The following is a 13,555-nucleotide window of genomic DNA, read 5'->3' as shown; positions in this document are numbered from 1 at the left end:
GCCGGCCCTGGCCGGAGGACGCTGGAGCCGGCCGTGGCCGGAGGATGCTGGAGCCGGCCGTGGCCGGAGGATGCTGGAGCCGGCCCTGGCCGGAGGACGCTGGAGCCGGCCCTGGCCGGAGGAGGATGCTGGAGCCGGCCCTGGCCGGAGGAGGATGCTGGAGCCGGCCCTGGCCGGAGGACGCTGGAGCCGGCCCTGGCCGGAGGACGCTGGAGCCGGCGCAGAGGGCCGAGGCCTGCGCTGTCTGCGGGTGCTGCCCGAGCTGGCGGCAGAGCTGCCTCCGGTCCTGGAGCTGGCACGGGAGCCGGCGCTGCCCCCCGAGCTGGCGGGGCCGCTGGCGCAGGAGCTGGCTCTGGCCCTGGAGCTGGTGAAAGCTGTCGCCGTGGAGAGAGTGCGAGGGACGCCTGCCCCTGCAGAGTCCCCGGGGCTGCGGCACCCGTGCCAGCACCTGCCCCGTGCTGGGGAGCGCATCTACCACGCACGGACTGGAACTGCTGTGCGCAGCCGCCGGGGCAGGCCACCACCTGCTGAGCCCCCGACGAGCTGCCCAGGACAGCGGGGCACTTAGAAGGTGGAGACTCACATCCGCTGCCCTGGGTTACAGGACAGAGGTCAGAGGTTAAGCATACAGCACTCGTGGGCTCCGTGGCCCACGCCTGTGATCCCAACACTTTGGAAGGCCGAGGCGGGTGGATCACCTGAGGTCAGGAGTCCTCATGGCCTCGTGGCCTCTTCAAAGCCCGCACCTCTCCATAACGTTCACACTGGCAACATCTGAGTTTGGAGAGGATACGTTCGAACCACATTCCCATTCAAAACAAAATCAAAGCCCACTCGGCACGGTGGCTCACGCCTGTAACCCCAGCACTTTAGGAGGCTGAGGTGGGCGGATCACCTGAGGTCAGGTGTTCAAGACCAGCCTGGCAAATATGGTCAAATCCCGTCTCTACAAAAATACAAAAATTAGCCAGGCATGATGCTGGACGCCTGTAATCCCAGCTACTGAGGAGGCTGAGGTGGGAGAATCGCTTGAACCCGGGAGATGGAGGTTTCAATGAGCTGAGATCTTGCCATTGCACTCCAGCCTGGGCAACAGAGCGAGGCGCCGTCTCAAAAAAATAAAAATAATTAAAAAACCAAAACAGAAAGGACAGCAACAGCCCGCCCACGGTCCCAGAACACTCACAGTCTCTGTGACAACTCAGAGTTTCTTCTAGGCTTCACGGATCACCATTCTGGATAAGACAACAAATAACCTAAACGTTACCTCCCCCTCCCTGCTCCAGCTGCCCCGTGGACACAGAGGTTCGCTCATCATTACCAAGTGTTTCTGTCCCCCCCGGGCTCTCCCCACACCACACCCCTGAGGGTTTGGACGTTCTGGAATGGCTCTGTTGATTGCACTGATGGGGAGGGCTTCGAAGGAGCGTGTGAACATCCTTCAGGTCGAGGTCTGGGTGAAGCTGGCCTAAGACTTTCTGGCAGAAAATGCCGGGACTCTGGGCCTCAGTCCAAACGAAGACGTCCCTGTGGAGGGCCTTGGGTTGGGCAGTGGGTTCGGGATTGGGAAGGTGGAGACGGCATGCCCCCGCCCCAGGTCACAGAGGGAGGTGGAAGGGTCAGTGCAAGCCAGAGTACCCAGTGGAGTCCCTCGGGGCTGCCTCCCGGGCGCAGAGAGGGAGAAGCCAGTGCGCTCCTGCTGCAGTATTAGGTGGAGCATCTCCCTAGGATGTTACGCGTAACACCCCCAGGACGTCTTGGCCATGAGCAGGGATCAGGCCGCATGGGGAAGGAGGAGAGTGCTGGGGAGGTCTGACCCTGGCTGGGTGGGGGGAGATGGGGGAAGGTGACTGTGAGGGCTGAACAGTGCCCCCGAAATGTCATTCCACCTGAACCTGTGACTGTGACCTTGTGTGGAAATGGTATGTCTGGGTGCAGTGGCTCACACCTGTCATGCAGCACTTTGGGAGGCCAGGCTGGGAGGATCGCTTGAGCTCAGGAGCTCAAGTCCAGCCCAGGCAACATCAAAAGACCCTGGCTCTACAAAAAATCAAAACAAAAAGTCAGCTGGGTGTGGCACTGCTCACCATCCCAGCTACTCGGGAGGCTGAGGTGGAAGGTCACTTCAGCCCAGGAGGACGAGGCTGGAGTGAGCCATGATTGTGCCGCTGCCCTCCAGCCTGGGCGACAGCGTGAAACCACGTTTATAAAGAATAAATCAAAAGACAAAATAAGGCCCTAGATCCAATGGCTGTGGTCCTGGGTGAGAAGAGGGGAGGCTGGCCACAGAGGAGACAAGGCCACGGAGGGCGGGGGCAGGAATGGGAGAGGCGCAGCCCAGCCCCACAATACTCAGGCCTGCCGGCACCGCCCCAGCTGGAGGGGACTAGAAAGCGCCTCCTGGGACACCCCCAGAGGGAGTACAACGTGGCAACAGCCGGGTTTGGCCTTTGAGCCTCTAGAACCAGAATGAGCTCCCGACGCCCCAGCCCCCAGTTTGCAGTGCTGGGGCAGCCCAGGACCTCCCGCAGCGGGGGCCGTTCACGGCGCAGGCCTGATCTGCAGCTGCAGACACACTCGGCCTGACCCCACGGGCCACCTGGTTTTCGTCACCTGGAGGTCCGCTCTTAGAAACCGTGAGGGCTTTTGCTTAACAGAAAGGAGAAAGGCAACCTGGTCACATGGAGTGAAAAGCTGTCAGCCCAAGCTGGTGACTCTGGGTCTTAAACGCCTCCCATGAGACCCCACAGCTGCCAAGCCCCATGCCAGAAACTTTGGGACTTGCAGACTCTGACCCAAATTGTGGGGCCTCCCGAGAGCCCCAGGCCACTCCCTGCACGTTTTCACCCCAACCTGGACCCCAAAGGCCCAGCAGAGTGAGCACTGTAATTCCAGGACAGAACCGCACAGGCCCTGGGAGGCAGCAGGAGGCATCCAGGAGCACTGGCCAGCCCCATCAGCTCGGCTGCAGCCTGTGGACTCCCTGGGGGGGGGTCGTCTGTGGCAGGCATACCTGTGGGCTCCCCTGGATTTTTTGTTTTGTTTGAGACATTCTCGCTCTGTCGCCTAGCCTGGAGTGCAGTGGCACAATCTCAGCTCACTGCAGCTTCCACCACCCCGGTTGAAGCGATTCTCCCGCCTCAGCCTCCCAAGTACCTGGGATTACAGGTGCCTACCACCATGCCCAGCTAATTTTTGTATTTTTAGTAGAGACGGGGTTTCACCTTGTTGGCCAGGCTAGTCTCGAACTCCTGACCTCAGGTGATCCGCCCACCTCAGCCTCCCTCCCAAAGTTCTGTGATGACGGGCATGAGCCGCCATGCCCGGCCTCCCCTGGATTCTTGATCTCACCTCTCTCCAGAGAGAACCCTGGCCGGGCCACTGTCTCTGAAATGGGGTCAGGGGAATGGTGTTGTCCAGAAGCAGCTGCAGCTGTGGTGTCTCCAGGGCCATGGCATGAGCCTGACCCACAGGCTGTGTGTGGTGAAAAGCCATCATAGACCACACGAGCTCTGCCAGGGTCGGCGGCTGGCACCCACAGAACCGCGAGCAACTGTGACCCAGCAGCCGGAGAGCTGTGGAGGGGGGTGCGCTGCTGTGTGTGGTGTGTACGTGTCTAACCCTGCTTGCTGCCCCTCCCTCCCTGCCCGTGGGACACCAAGTGGCCCCTCTCCCTATTCTCCCAGCTCCTTCCCTTCTCCCTCGCCACCTCTCCAACGACAGGATTGAGACTGCAGGGTCCAGCCCCGCAGGGTCTAGTGGGTGCTTTTTTGTGTGCAGAGACAATAGATCGCAGAAAGAAAGACACAAGACACAGAGTTAGAATTCAGCTGGGCTGGGGGACCACTGCCACCAAGGGGCGGAGTCCGGCAGTGGCCCCAATGCCTGGATATTTATTGTATACAAGGCAGGGGGCAGGGCCGGAGAGTGACTCATCTGACATGATTCATAGGGGTCAAGCAAATCACGTTCTTACAATACGGGGGGCCATGTGAGTATGGTACACAGGGTCACAGGGGTACAGTACAGAGGACCCCTCCCTCTCAGGTAGCCGCTGCAAGGAGGGGAGGCACTTACGTCGCTATCTTTCTATGAACTTATCAGAGAGATCCAAGGCTTTTAGGATTCCTCTATTCTTACTTCTCACAGCTTCTAAGAATTTACAAGGGAGCATCGGGTGGGAAAGTGGAACCTGAAAGTGGACGAGGGTGGTGACCGCCGGAGCACAGCACCACGGAGAGGTGTTTAAGCCCCTGGATGTCTGCGGCCGGCCTGGCCAGTGTCAGACCTTCCTCGAGAGCAGAGTTTTCAGAGAACTCCCTCAGTGAAAGGGGAACTCCCCTCATGGCCTGCTAAGAAACGGGCACCTCCCCGGGCACTGGCACCACCGCAAGTCCTGCCTGCTAAGTAACGGGCGCCTCCCTGGGCGCTGGTGCTACCGCAAGGCTCTCACTCTTGTCTCCTGATCACTCCTCACAATGTCCCTTCAGTTCTGAATATATTTCACCCAATCATTTTTATAAGATTAAAAACGTTCCTACACAGTAATACTAAAGCAAAGGTTAATACCAGAGTAATGATGTAATAAGATTGAGTCCATAACTGATTATGTGATTGCATCTAAATCTAACCGCTGTCATTGCTGTAACTAAGTAATCAGTTATTTATTATGCTGGGACAGACTGTGCCTTCAGTCTCTTGCATGGCACCTGGACCACTTTCTTCCCACAAGGAACAGCAGCTTCCCTGGGCTCAGGGAAGGGGGACACAGAGCCCAAGGCCCCCAGGACAGAGCAGTCGCCGTCACCCTGGTGAGTGGGTTCGGAGGCCCACACTCGGGGTGCGCCACGCCAGACTGCAGGATGGGGTTCCTGCTGGGCTCCTATCCTGCCTCTGCATCCAGCCCGCATGAGGGAACGAGATACCGGAGGGGGACTGCGCCCCAGGCCCCCCTCTCCATCATGGTGCTTTGGCCTGGGATTCTGGAAGAGGTGGTCAGGTCTCCGCCACTCTGATTTTTTTGAGACAGGGTGCTCTGTCACCCAGGCTGGAGTGTAGTGGTGCAATCAGGTCACTGCAGCCTCGACCTCCTGGCTCAGGCCATGCTCCCACCTCAGCCTCCCAAGGAGCCGCCACCACAGGGGGGTGCACCACACCTGCTACATTTAAAGTTTCTTTTTTTTTTTTAGACAGAGTCTCGCTCTGTCACCCAGGCTGGAGTACAGTGGTGTGATCTCAGCTCACTGCAACCTCTGCCTCCTGGGTTGAAGCAATTCTCCCACCTCAGCCTCAGGAGCAGCTGGGATTACAGGCACCTGCCACCACACCTGGCTAATTTTTTGTATTTTTCATTGAGACGGGTTTCCCCATGTTGGCCAGGCTGGTCTTGAACTCCTGACTTCAAGTGATCCACCTGCCTCAGCCTCCCAAAGTGCTGGGATTACAGGCATGAGCTACCACGCCTGGCCCTTTAGCAGTCTTTTAATGTCTGTGGAATCAGCAGTGACGTCTCATCCTCTCTTTCCTTTTTTTTCCTTTTTAATTTTTAAGTTGGACTCACTCTGTTGCCCAGGCTGGACTGCAGTGGTGGGATCTCAGCTCACTATAGCCTCCACCTCTCAGGTTCAAGTGATTCTCCTGCCTCAGCCTCCCAAGAAGCTGGGATTACAGGCGCCTGCCACCACGCCCAGCTAAAAAATACAAAAATGTTTGTATTCTTAGTAGAGACGAGGTTTCACCATGTCGGCCAGGGTGGTCTTGATCTTGTGATCTGCCCGCCCTGGCCTCCCAAAGTGCTGGGATTATAGGCATGAGTCACCACACCCGGCGGAAACCCCGTATCTTTTTTTTTTTAATACAAAAAAAAAAAAAATTAGCTGGGCGTGGTGGCACATGCCTGTAGTCCCAGCTACTCGGGAGGCTGAGGCAGGAGAATCACTGGAACCCGGGACGCAGAGGTTGCAGTGAGCTGAGATCGCGTCACTGCACTCCAGCCTGGCAACAGAGTGAGACTCTGCCTAAAAAGATATATATCGATATGGAATTTCACCATGTTGGTCAGGCTAGTCTCGAACCCCTGACTTCAAGTGATCCACCTGCTTCGGCCTCCCAAAGTGCTGCAATTATAGGCATGAGCCACTGCGCCCAGCCCTGTGTGTGTGTGTGTGTGTGTGTGTGAGAGAGGGGGGGGGGGGGCAGAGGGGGAGGGAAACAGGGTCTCACTCTGTTGCCCAGGCTGGAGTGCAGTGGCACAATCCTGGCTCAGTCAACCTCGCAGTCTCAAGCAGTCCTCCCACCTCTGCCTCCTGAGTAGCTGGGACTACAGGCGCCCACTACCACGCTCAGCTAATTTTTGTAATCTTTGTATTTTTTGTAGAGATAAGGTCTCACTCACCATGTTACCAGGGCTCCAAACTACTTTTTTTTTTTTTTTGAGACAGAGTCTTACACTGTCGCCCAGGCTGGAGTGCAGTGGCGTGATCTCGGCTGACTGCAGCTTCTGCCTCCCAGGTGCAAGTGATTCTCCTGCCTCAGCCTCCTGAGTACCTGGGATTACAGGCGCCTGCCACCACACCTGGCTAATTTTTTGTATTTTTAGTAGAGATGGGGTTTCACCATGTTGGCCAGGCTGGTCTCGAACTCCTGACCTCATAATTTGCCGGCCTCCCAAAGTGCTGGGATCACAGACGTCAGCCGCTGCGCCCAGTCTCCAAACTGCTTTTCTGCACACCAGAGAGCTTTATTTCCCACAGGGGTCGCAGCCTGCAGGGCAGCCCTGACAGGCGAGGAAGCAGAGCCTCGGGCCAGAAGTCTGAACGGACACTTTGAGGGAGCGGCGGGGGAACAGGAATTCGTGCTGAGGAGACGCTCAGTGCGCTCAGGAGGAGTCGTGAATGTTCACGAAAGGAGACGCAGGCACGGGCGGCTGAGCGAACTCTCCGCGGACGTCCAGAACCATTCTGTGACCTCTTCTCCGGCCGAAAGCAGGGGTCTGAGCCTTACCCCGCATGGCGGAGGACTCGGGGTCAGGGTTTCTCTGGGATCCCCTTGGCCAGAAGGTCCACTCAGTTGGGGTTTATCTCTCAGACAAAACCCGTGGCGACCTCCCGTCATCACCCCTTGAATGAGACCCAAGCCCTTCGCCACGGCCCCCACCACGGCCTTCGAGGCGCTGTGGTCCAGTGGGCCCCCTCCTGCTCCTCGGGGCGGCTCTCCACCCCCCACCCCCCACCATTCTCACGCCGGTGTCCCCCATCTCCTTGAGAAGCCATTTTCTCTACTCTGATGATGTCTTCTCAGAAGTCAGGTCCCGTTCCGGGGATATGCCCCTGCTCCCCCAGCCCCTCCCAAACTGATTAATGCCCAGCACCCTTCCCGGGTCAGCCCAAATGCCGCTTCCCGGAAGCTCTCCCCGGGCTGCCCTGGGTGGAGTGAGTCAGGCCTGCAGTTGTTGGGCCTGGCCGCCCCTAACACACCTCTGGGGTCCCTACTGGAGCATCCAGGTGATGGTGTTGCAGAGGTCGGCTCCCCCTGATCACACATCAACTCTGCTGATTTTGCTCCCAAACGCAGCCGCGGGCACTAGCATGCCACCGGGCACGCAAGGGGGGCTTCTCCATGTTTGGTGGGCACACGAATGGCTTCCTGACAAGGTTCAGGATGTCAAGGAGCATGGAGGGCAGTGGCGGTGTGGACGGAAGAGGGAAGGCACACGGCGAGGGTGTGCCGGGCCGGCCTGTGGTCTGCTTCACGGCAGTCAGGGAACAGCAGCAGCCTGCAGTGTGCTCCAGAGGACTCCAGGGAAGGGGCCTGGCCAACATCCCCCCATCAGTGTGTATCCCCCTCATCTTTCTGTGATCATAAAGGATCCCTCCTGGGTTAGAGCCGCTTAAGTTTCACACCAACGACCTAGTCACCAAACAGCTCTCAACAAGCGTGGTCTCCTCCTGTCGTCTGGAACAATGCTCCTGGGGTCTGGGAGGACCACAAGTCGAAAGGAAAGAGCAGAGGACACTGGCTCTCATGGCAGGATGGTGTGTGCACAGGAAGCTGTGGGAGAGGAAACGGCCATGGGTGGGCTGGCTGGTCAGAGGAGACACGTGTGCCGTGAACACGTGTGTCCCAGCCGCCCCCTGGTTCCAGGCATGCTCGTCTTGGGCACCACGAGAACACAGGCATGCAGCCCCCGATCCTGCAGCTGCAGCCGAGGCACCACCTGGTCAGATGCAGCATCTGCTCCGGGCGCCTCTTGCTGTCTGTGCAAGACCTGCCAGGCCAAGCCCCAGTTCTGAGGTTACAGCAGGAGGCAGGGCGGGAGGTGTGTTTGGGCAGATCTTTAAAATGGCACCTTTCAAGCCCGGGGCGATGGCTCACGCCTGTCATCCCAGCACTTTGGGAGGCCGAGGCGGGCAGATCACCTGAGGTCGGGAGTTTGAGACCAGCCTGACCAACATGGAGAAATCTGTCTCTACTAAAAATACTAAAAATTAGCTGGGTGTGGTGGCATATGCCTGTAGTCCCAGCTACTAGGGAGGCTGAGGCAGGAGAATCGCTTGAACCCGGGAGGTGGAGGTTACAGTGAGCTGAGATCGCTCCATTGCACTGCAGCCTGGGCAACAAGAGCAAAACTCCACTCAAAAAAAAAAAAAAGCACCTTTCCAATGGGTCCTTTCCCCAATTAACCAGCTCCCCGATGGGATGGGCCCAGGGCGGGCAGGAGGGCAAAGGGCCGAGGGCACAGTTTACTGTCTTTTGGGAGGATGACCGCGGTCTTGGAAAGCTCCAGAATGTCACATGTGTCCATGAACTCCTTCAGACTCTGGAAGCTGGAAACATTCTGTCTGTCTGCAGTCAGGGATCAGGATCACATCAGTGACTGCAGCTCTGGCCACTTGAGGGTCTGACCCCCATCCCTACCCCAGGAGCTGCTGAAAGGTCCTCGGCGCTTACGCCGGGAAACGGGGTTGGCCAGGGAAGGACAGCGGCTGCTGGGCCCCTCCTCACCGTCACTCACAGGGCAGCCAGGCTCGGGAAGTCACCTGGGGAGCCCTCCCTGCTTGCATAATCCCCTCCGGCCAGCCCCTCAGCTGGGCCCGGGCCTGCTGCACCCTCAACATGCCCCACCTCGCCTGAGACCCCAGGAGCCCACCTCCCCGCTACCCTCTCCAACGGACCAGGCCACTCCTTTCCCTGTACCCGGAGTGGCCGGTGCCTGGAATTGAGTCCGTGCCCTTTAACCCAAGTGGGGTCACTTTTTCCACACCCCTCCATCCCGGCAGACCCCTACCTGGGACCTGTCTCACGCCTCCTCATCCCATTGCGTCCCTCACCCATAACACAGCACCTGCACCCGCCACCATCCTGGTGGCCTCCATGCCACTCCATTGCCCCTGCCCCGACCACTGCCCCAACCAGCCCTCTCCCTGCCCACCTCACCCCCAGGTGGTGCCCAGCCTGTATGCCCAGTGCCCCTCATCCTTCCCTCTGCACCCCCTCCACCGCCCATCCTCTGCCACCCGCTGTGCCCGCTCACGGAAGAGCAGCAGGTTCTTGTAGTTCTGGGCTGCACGCCCCAGGCGGAGGTAGACCAGACCGTAGCTGTAGTCAGTGGACAGCACGTGGAAACCCTTCACCCCTTTCACTGAAAGAGAAGCCTGGAGCTGCCCGCTGCTTCCTGGATGGCGTGGCTGTGCCCGCCCTCAGCCCTGACCCTGGTGTCCAAGGCCTCGGCTCCCCCAGCCGGGTGCAGGTGTCCAGAAGGGACTGAGTGCCCTCCCGGGGCCTCCCCTCCCAGGCCAGGCCGCCCCGCACATATGTGTGGGCTCTGGGAACACAGCCAGCCTGACGCCCGCCAGCCACGTGCTCTCGGGGGCCAGGGGCCTGCCCAAGGCACAGGGGGACAGAGCATCTCAGGCGGCTCCTCCGGGGCCCAGATCCCGGGCACATTGCCCTTCCGTCCTCCTCCCACCCTGCCGCATACGCACAGGTGTTCCTGAACACCGGCTTCTTCCCGTCTTTCCTCAGGGTCACCTCCTGGGACTGGCACCCCTTCAACCTGGGGGCAAGGCGGGGCTGCAGGCTGCGGACCAGGGAACCCCCTCCTCCCGCCCGAGGCCGTGGACCCCTCGGACACCTCCCAGTCCCGCCTTCGCTCCCGTGGGGCCTGTGGGGAGGTTCTGGCCAGGTCCCCGGTTTTTTGCTTCACTATCCAGCTCATCTGAGGGTTTTCCAGTTCAGATCAGGGCCTGTCCCTCGGCATGGGAGACACTCCAAACACCCACCGCTGTGGGGTGGCCCCAGGGCTGCAGGCGGCTTCCTCTGAGTTTAGCGGGAGGAAGTGGGGACGGTCCCTGTGTAACTTCCAGATGGACAGGCCCCTCCTGGACTCCCCTCCAGCCCTCAGGAAGCTCCCTCCTCCTGGAAGGGGAGACCTTTGCCTGGGGGGTGCTGCCTACTCACCGGCTGAAGGCGAAGAGCACCCGGAGCTGGCCCACTTTGTGCACCCTCACCACGGACGCCCCCAGCTTCCTCTTGTCCCTGGCCGGCAAGAATCCCTGGGCGTCAGTGGCAGTGGCCAGAATGTACCAGAATCCTGAAAACTGCGCAGCAGGTGTGTGGGTGGGGACAGGAACTGCCCCCCGGGGACTGCCCCCACCCCCAAGGGTCCCAGCTACAGAACCCAGGAAACAAGGGACCCTTCTGTGAGCCTGAGCCCCAGCCCTGCCGGGTGCTGCCTTAGTCCTGGCCACCCAAGCCCTGGCCACCGGAGCAGGGCCGAAGAGAAGCAGGTGCCCAGCTGGACCTCGGGCAGCACAGGGCTGGGCCGTGGGCACCAGCAGGTGGGAGGGCCCCTACCTCAGAGGCCCCGGCTCCTTTCCACGTGGACTTCTGGGGGCCGGGTACTGCTCAGCCACTTCACTTCCCGCCAGCCCCCGGCCCCCAACTCTGCTTGCTGCCAACCCCTGCATCCTGGGCACCGCTGTGCCAATGAATGCTGCTCCTCAGCTCACTCAGCAGGGTGCCTGGGCCCTCCCGCTGCAGAAGATGCCCTCCTTGCTCCGCACCCACCTTGCTCTCTGCCCTCTGCCCTCTGGGCATCTCACAGCTCCTTGTCCACAGCTCTCTGGGCCCCTCCACCCTGACCCCTCCTCAAGGCTCCCTGCCTTTCCCCAGCAGGTATCGGGGCCCCGTGCTGGAGGCTGCCACGGAGAGACCAGGTGGGCAGCACCTGTGCCCAGAACGCCTGGCAGCCCTGAGCCTGGGCAGCTGCCGGGAGACTCTGCAGGAACCTGTCCCAGCCCCAGGGCTCAGCGCCAGCTCAGGGGCCAGCAGCACATGGCTCACCTTGTCCCAGTTGAGGGTGTGGGACTCCCTGGGGTGCCCCTCCTGCACCTGGGACCCCGAAGCCGGCACCAGCACCAGCGCCAGCGCCAGCACCAGCAGCCCCGGCCTCATCCTCACCTCCTCCCTCAGCCACCAAGGCCAGTGTTTAAACCTCCCCGGAGCTGCCAGCCTGTGTCAGGAGGGGTGGGGGAACAGCAGGTGTGGCTTTGGGCTCTGCTACTCTCTCCCCACCTAGGGACCGCCCCCAGGCACTCAGGTGCAGCCACACAACCCCGCCCCGTGGGCACTGCCGGCCTGGGCTGCCCTGGAAGACAGAGGCCTCTCTGAGGCCCAGGACCTTCCTGCCCTCAGCGCCTGGCCTGGGGTCACTGTGTGTGTCCCTGAGACTCACTAAGCCCTGACCCTCATCCCAGACCTCCCAGGTGACAGGCAAAGTGCTGGGTGTGGCTTTTCTGGGGCAGATGTGGATGTGGGGAGCACCCCACGGCGGCCACAGACACAGACCCCGCCACCTGCTTGAGGCCCTGGCACCACAAGCGCCTGAGAGGTACCAAAGGCCGGGCCGGGGCTGTGTGCCCCTGCCCATGCCCGTGAGCATGTCCATGTGCAGGTGTGGGTGTGTGCTCACATGTGCACGTGTGTGTATGCCCAGCCTGGAGGGTGCAGGCCCCTGTGTGTGCCTCACCTCACCCCAGCATGAGCCCCGCACAGTCCGCAGCCCCGCCTCCAGCCCCGGGGCCCCCACGGCCTGTGCTCCCCGCAGGATGGCAGGCAGCCCCCACACCCATCAGAACACAGGAGCACCTGCAGCTTCAGGTGTCTGGGGTCCCTGCCTCTGCCCAGGCAAGAGCCACAACCCCAGGCCAGAGAAGGCCGAGCCTGGGGGGTCGGGGCCCCTCTGAGCCCTGCCAGCTGCCGCTCTCTTGCCCTGGGCAACCAGGGCGCCCGTGGCACCCAGCCGTGGTCCTACTGGACATCACTGCTGGCTTCCTCCCAGGCTGTGTCCCCCAACCAGCCCCACCTCCGAGCCAGGGCCTGAGTTTGGGTATCGGAAGGCGCAGAGGGGCTCTGGCAAGGGACTGGGTAACTGGGTCAGGCACGCGTCTTCTCCGCAGCTGGCTCTGGTTCTGTGGCTTGGTCCTGGGTGACGACCCCCTGCCATCCTCCCCACAGTTCCCCATCGGGCCCCCAGTCAAGAGCATCCGAGTTTGCTGTGGAATCGCTTTATTCTGAACTGGAGCTGGGCCCTGGGGGCTGCTGAGGGAGGTGGGTGGACCCTGGCCAGGGTCACAGGACCCTGCGGGCACTGTCCCTGCTGGGAACGCAGCGCTCACTGAAAACCAAAGGGAGTGTGAGGGTCCCAGCCCACCAGGGAGGCACCCTCCCCCACCCTCAGCTGCCTTAGAGGCAGCGGAGCCACAAACCCGTGGGCTTAGGCAGAGGGTCCTCCTGCCCCCACCCCCAAGGGAGCCAAGGGTGAGGCTCAGGACGGCGGCTTACCGGGAGGATCCTGCGAGCACAGGTGACTAGAAGGGGACGCAAGGCTGGTGGTGAAAAAGGCTGAGTCCCCCCAGCACCCTGGGGCCCCGCCCACAAGACTCGCCTGCCCTGGGGACCAGCCCCCAGGCCTGACTTTGGGCAGGGGCAGATGAGGACCCCTCAGCCTGCCTGACTCCCTGAGAGCAACTGAGTTGGGCAGAAGCCCCAGGGTCTGTGCCACCCCATCATGCCCTGTGGGCACCAGATCTTGCCCCACGCCTCCCCTGTGGCTGCTCTGGTGGACACTCACGGTCCTTCTGCAGCTGGGCCTGCTGCTGTGACGGGAAGCCCAGGCCCCTGCTCCACTTGGTGAAGAGCCCCATGGCCTCCTGGCTAGCCGTCTCCGTCCGACCTGGGGGTGCCAGGGCAGTGCAGGAGAAAGCAACCTCTGAGAGCCAGGGAGGGGCCGGGGAGGGGCCTGGGAGGAGGCCACCTGCCATGGGATGCTGGCCCCGGCCCTTCCAAGGCCACCTCCAGTGTGGCCAGCCTCATGGTCGGGGGGGCTCAGCCTGCATGTGGCCCCCACAGCCCAGTCACCGGTTTCCCATGTGGCCTCCACGTGGGGCACTCGCCACACAGCTCCCCTCATGGCCCCCCCACTCACCACACAGCTCCCCTATTGACCTCCCTCACCTCACAGCTCCCCTCACAGCCCCCCCCACCTCACAGCTCC

The 13,555-nt window shown here is 61.1% G+C and overlaps 2 protein-coding genes across 2 annotated transcripts in view; both read right to left on the bottom strand.

Annotated features, from left to right (window-relative positions):
* Positions 1 to 6,935: 6,935 nt before the first annotated feature.
* Positions 6,936 to 12,517, bottom strand: LCN10 (lipocalin 10). The gene is made up of 7 exons (XM_032261859.1): positions 11,344 to 12,517; positions 10,459 to 10,598; positions 9,968 to 10,054; positions 9,764 to 9,781; positions 9,533 to 9,666; positions 8,746 to 8,844; positions 6,936 to 8,049 (listed from the first exon to the last, which is right to left on the bottom strand). The coding sequence occupies exons 1-7, from the start codon at positions 11,452 to 11,454 to the stop codon at positions 8,021 to 8,023; spliced, it is 618 nt and encodes a 205-aa protein (XP_032117750.1). The 5' UTR covers positions 11,455 to 12,517; the 3' UTR covers positions 6,936 to 8,020.
* Positions 12,518 to 12,550: 33 nt separating this feature from the next.
* LCN6 (lipocalin 6) overlaps positions 12,551 to 13,555 on the bottom strand; it is a 4,214-nt gene continuing 3,209 nt past the window's right edge. The window contains exons 5-7 of the mRNA XM_032261838.1: positions 13,133 to 13,234; positions 12,844 to 12,869; positions 12,551 to 12,676 (exon numbers count right to left, since the gene is read on the bottom strand). Coding sequence (XP_032117729.1) covers positions 12,674 to 12,676; positions 12,844 to 12,869; positions 13,133 to 13,234 — 131 coding nt within the window. The 3' untranslated portion in view covers positions 12,551 to 12,673. The remainder of the gene's footprint in view (positions 12,677 to 12,843; positions 12,870 to 13,132; positions 13,235 to 13,555) is intronic.

The sequence above is a fragment of the Sapajus apella genome, unplaced genomic scaffold (genome assembly GCF_009761245.1).
Source record: "Sapajus apella isolate SASKATOON/1434 unplaced genomic scaffold, GSC_monkey_1.0 scaffold126, whole genome shotgun sequence".
NCBI classification, from domain to species: Eukaryota; Metazoa; Chordata; class Mammalia; order Primates; family Cebidae; genus Sapajus; species Sapajus apella.
This window is presented reverse-complemented; position numbering and strand designations above follow the sequence as displayed.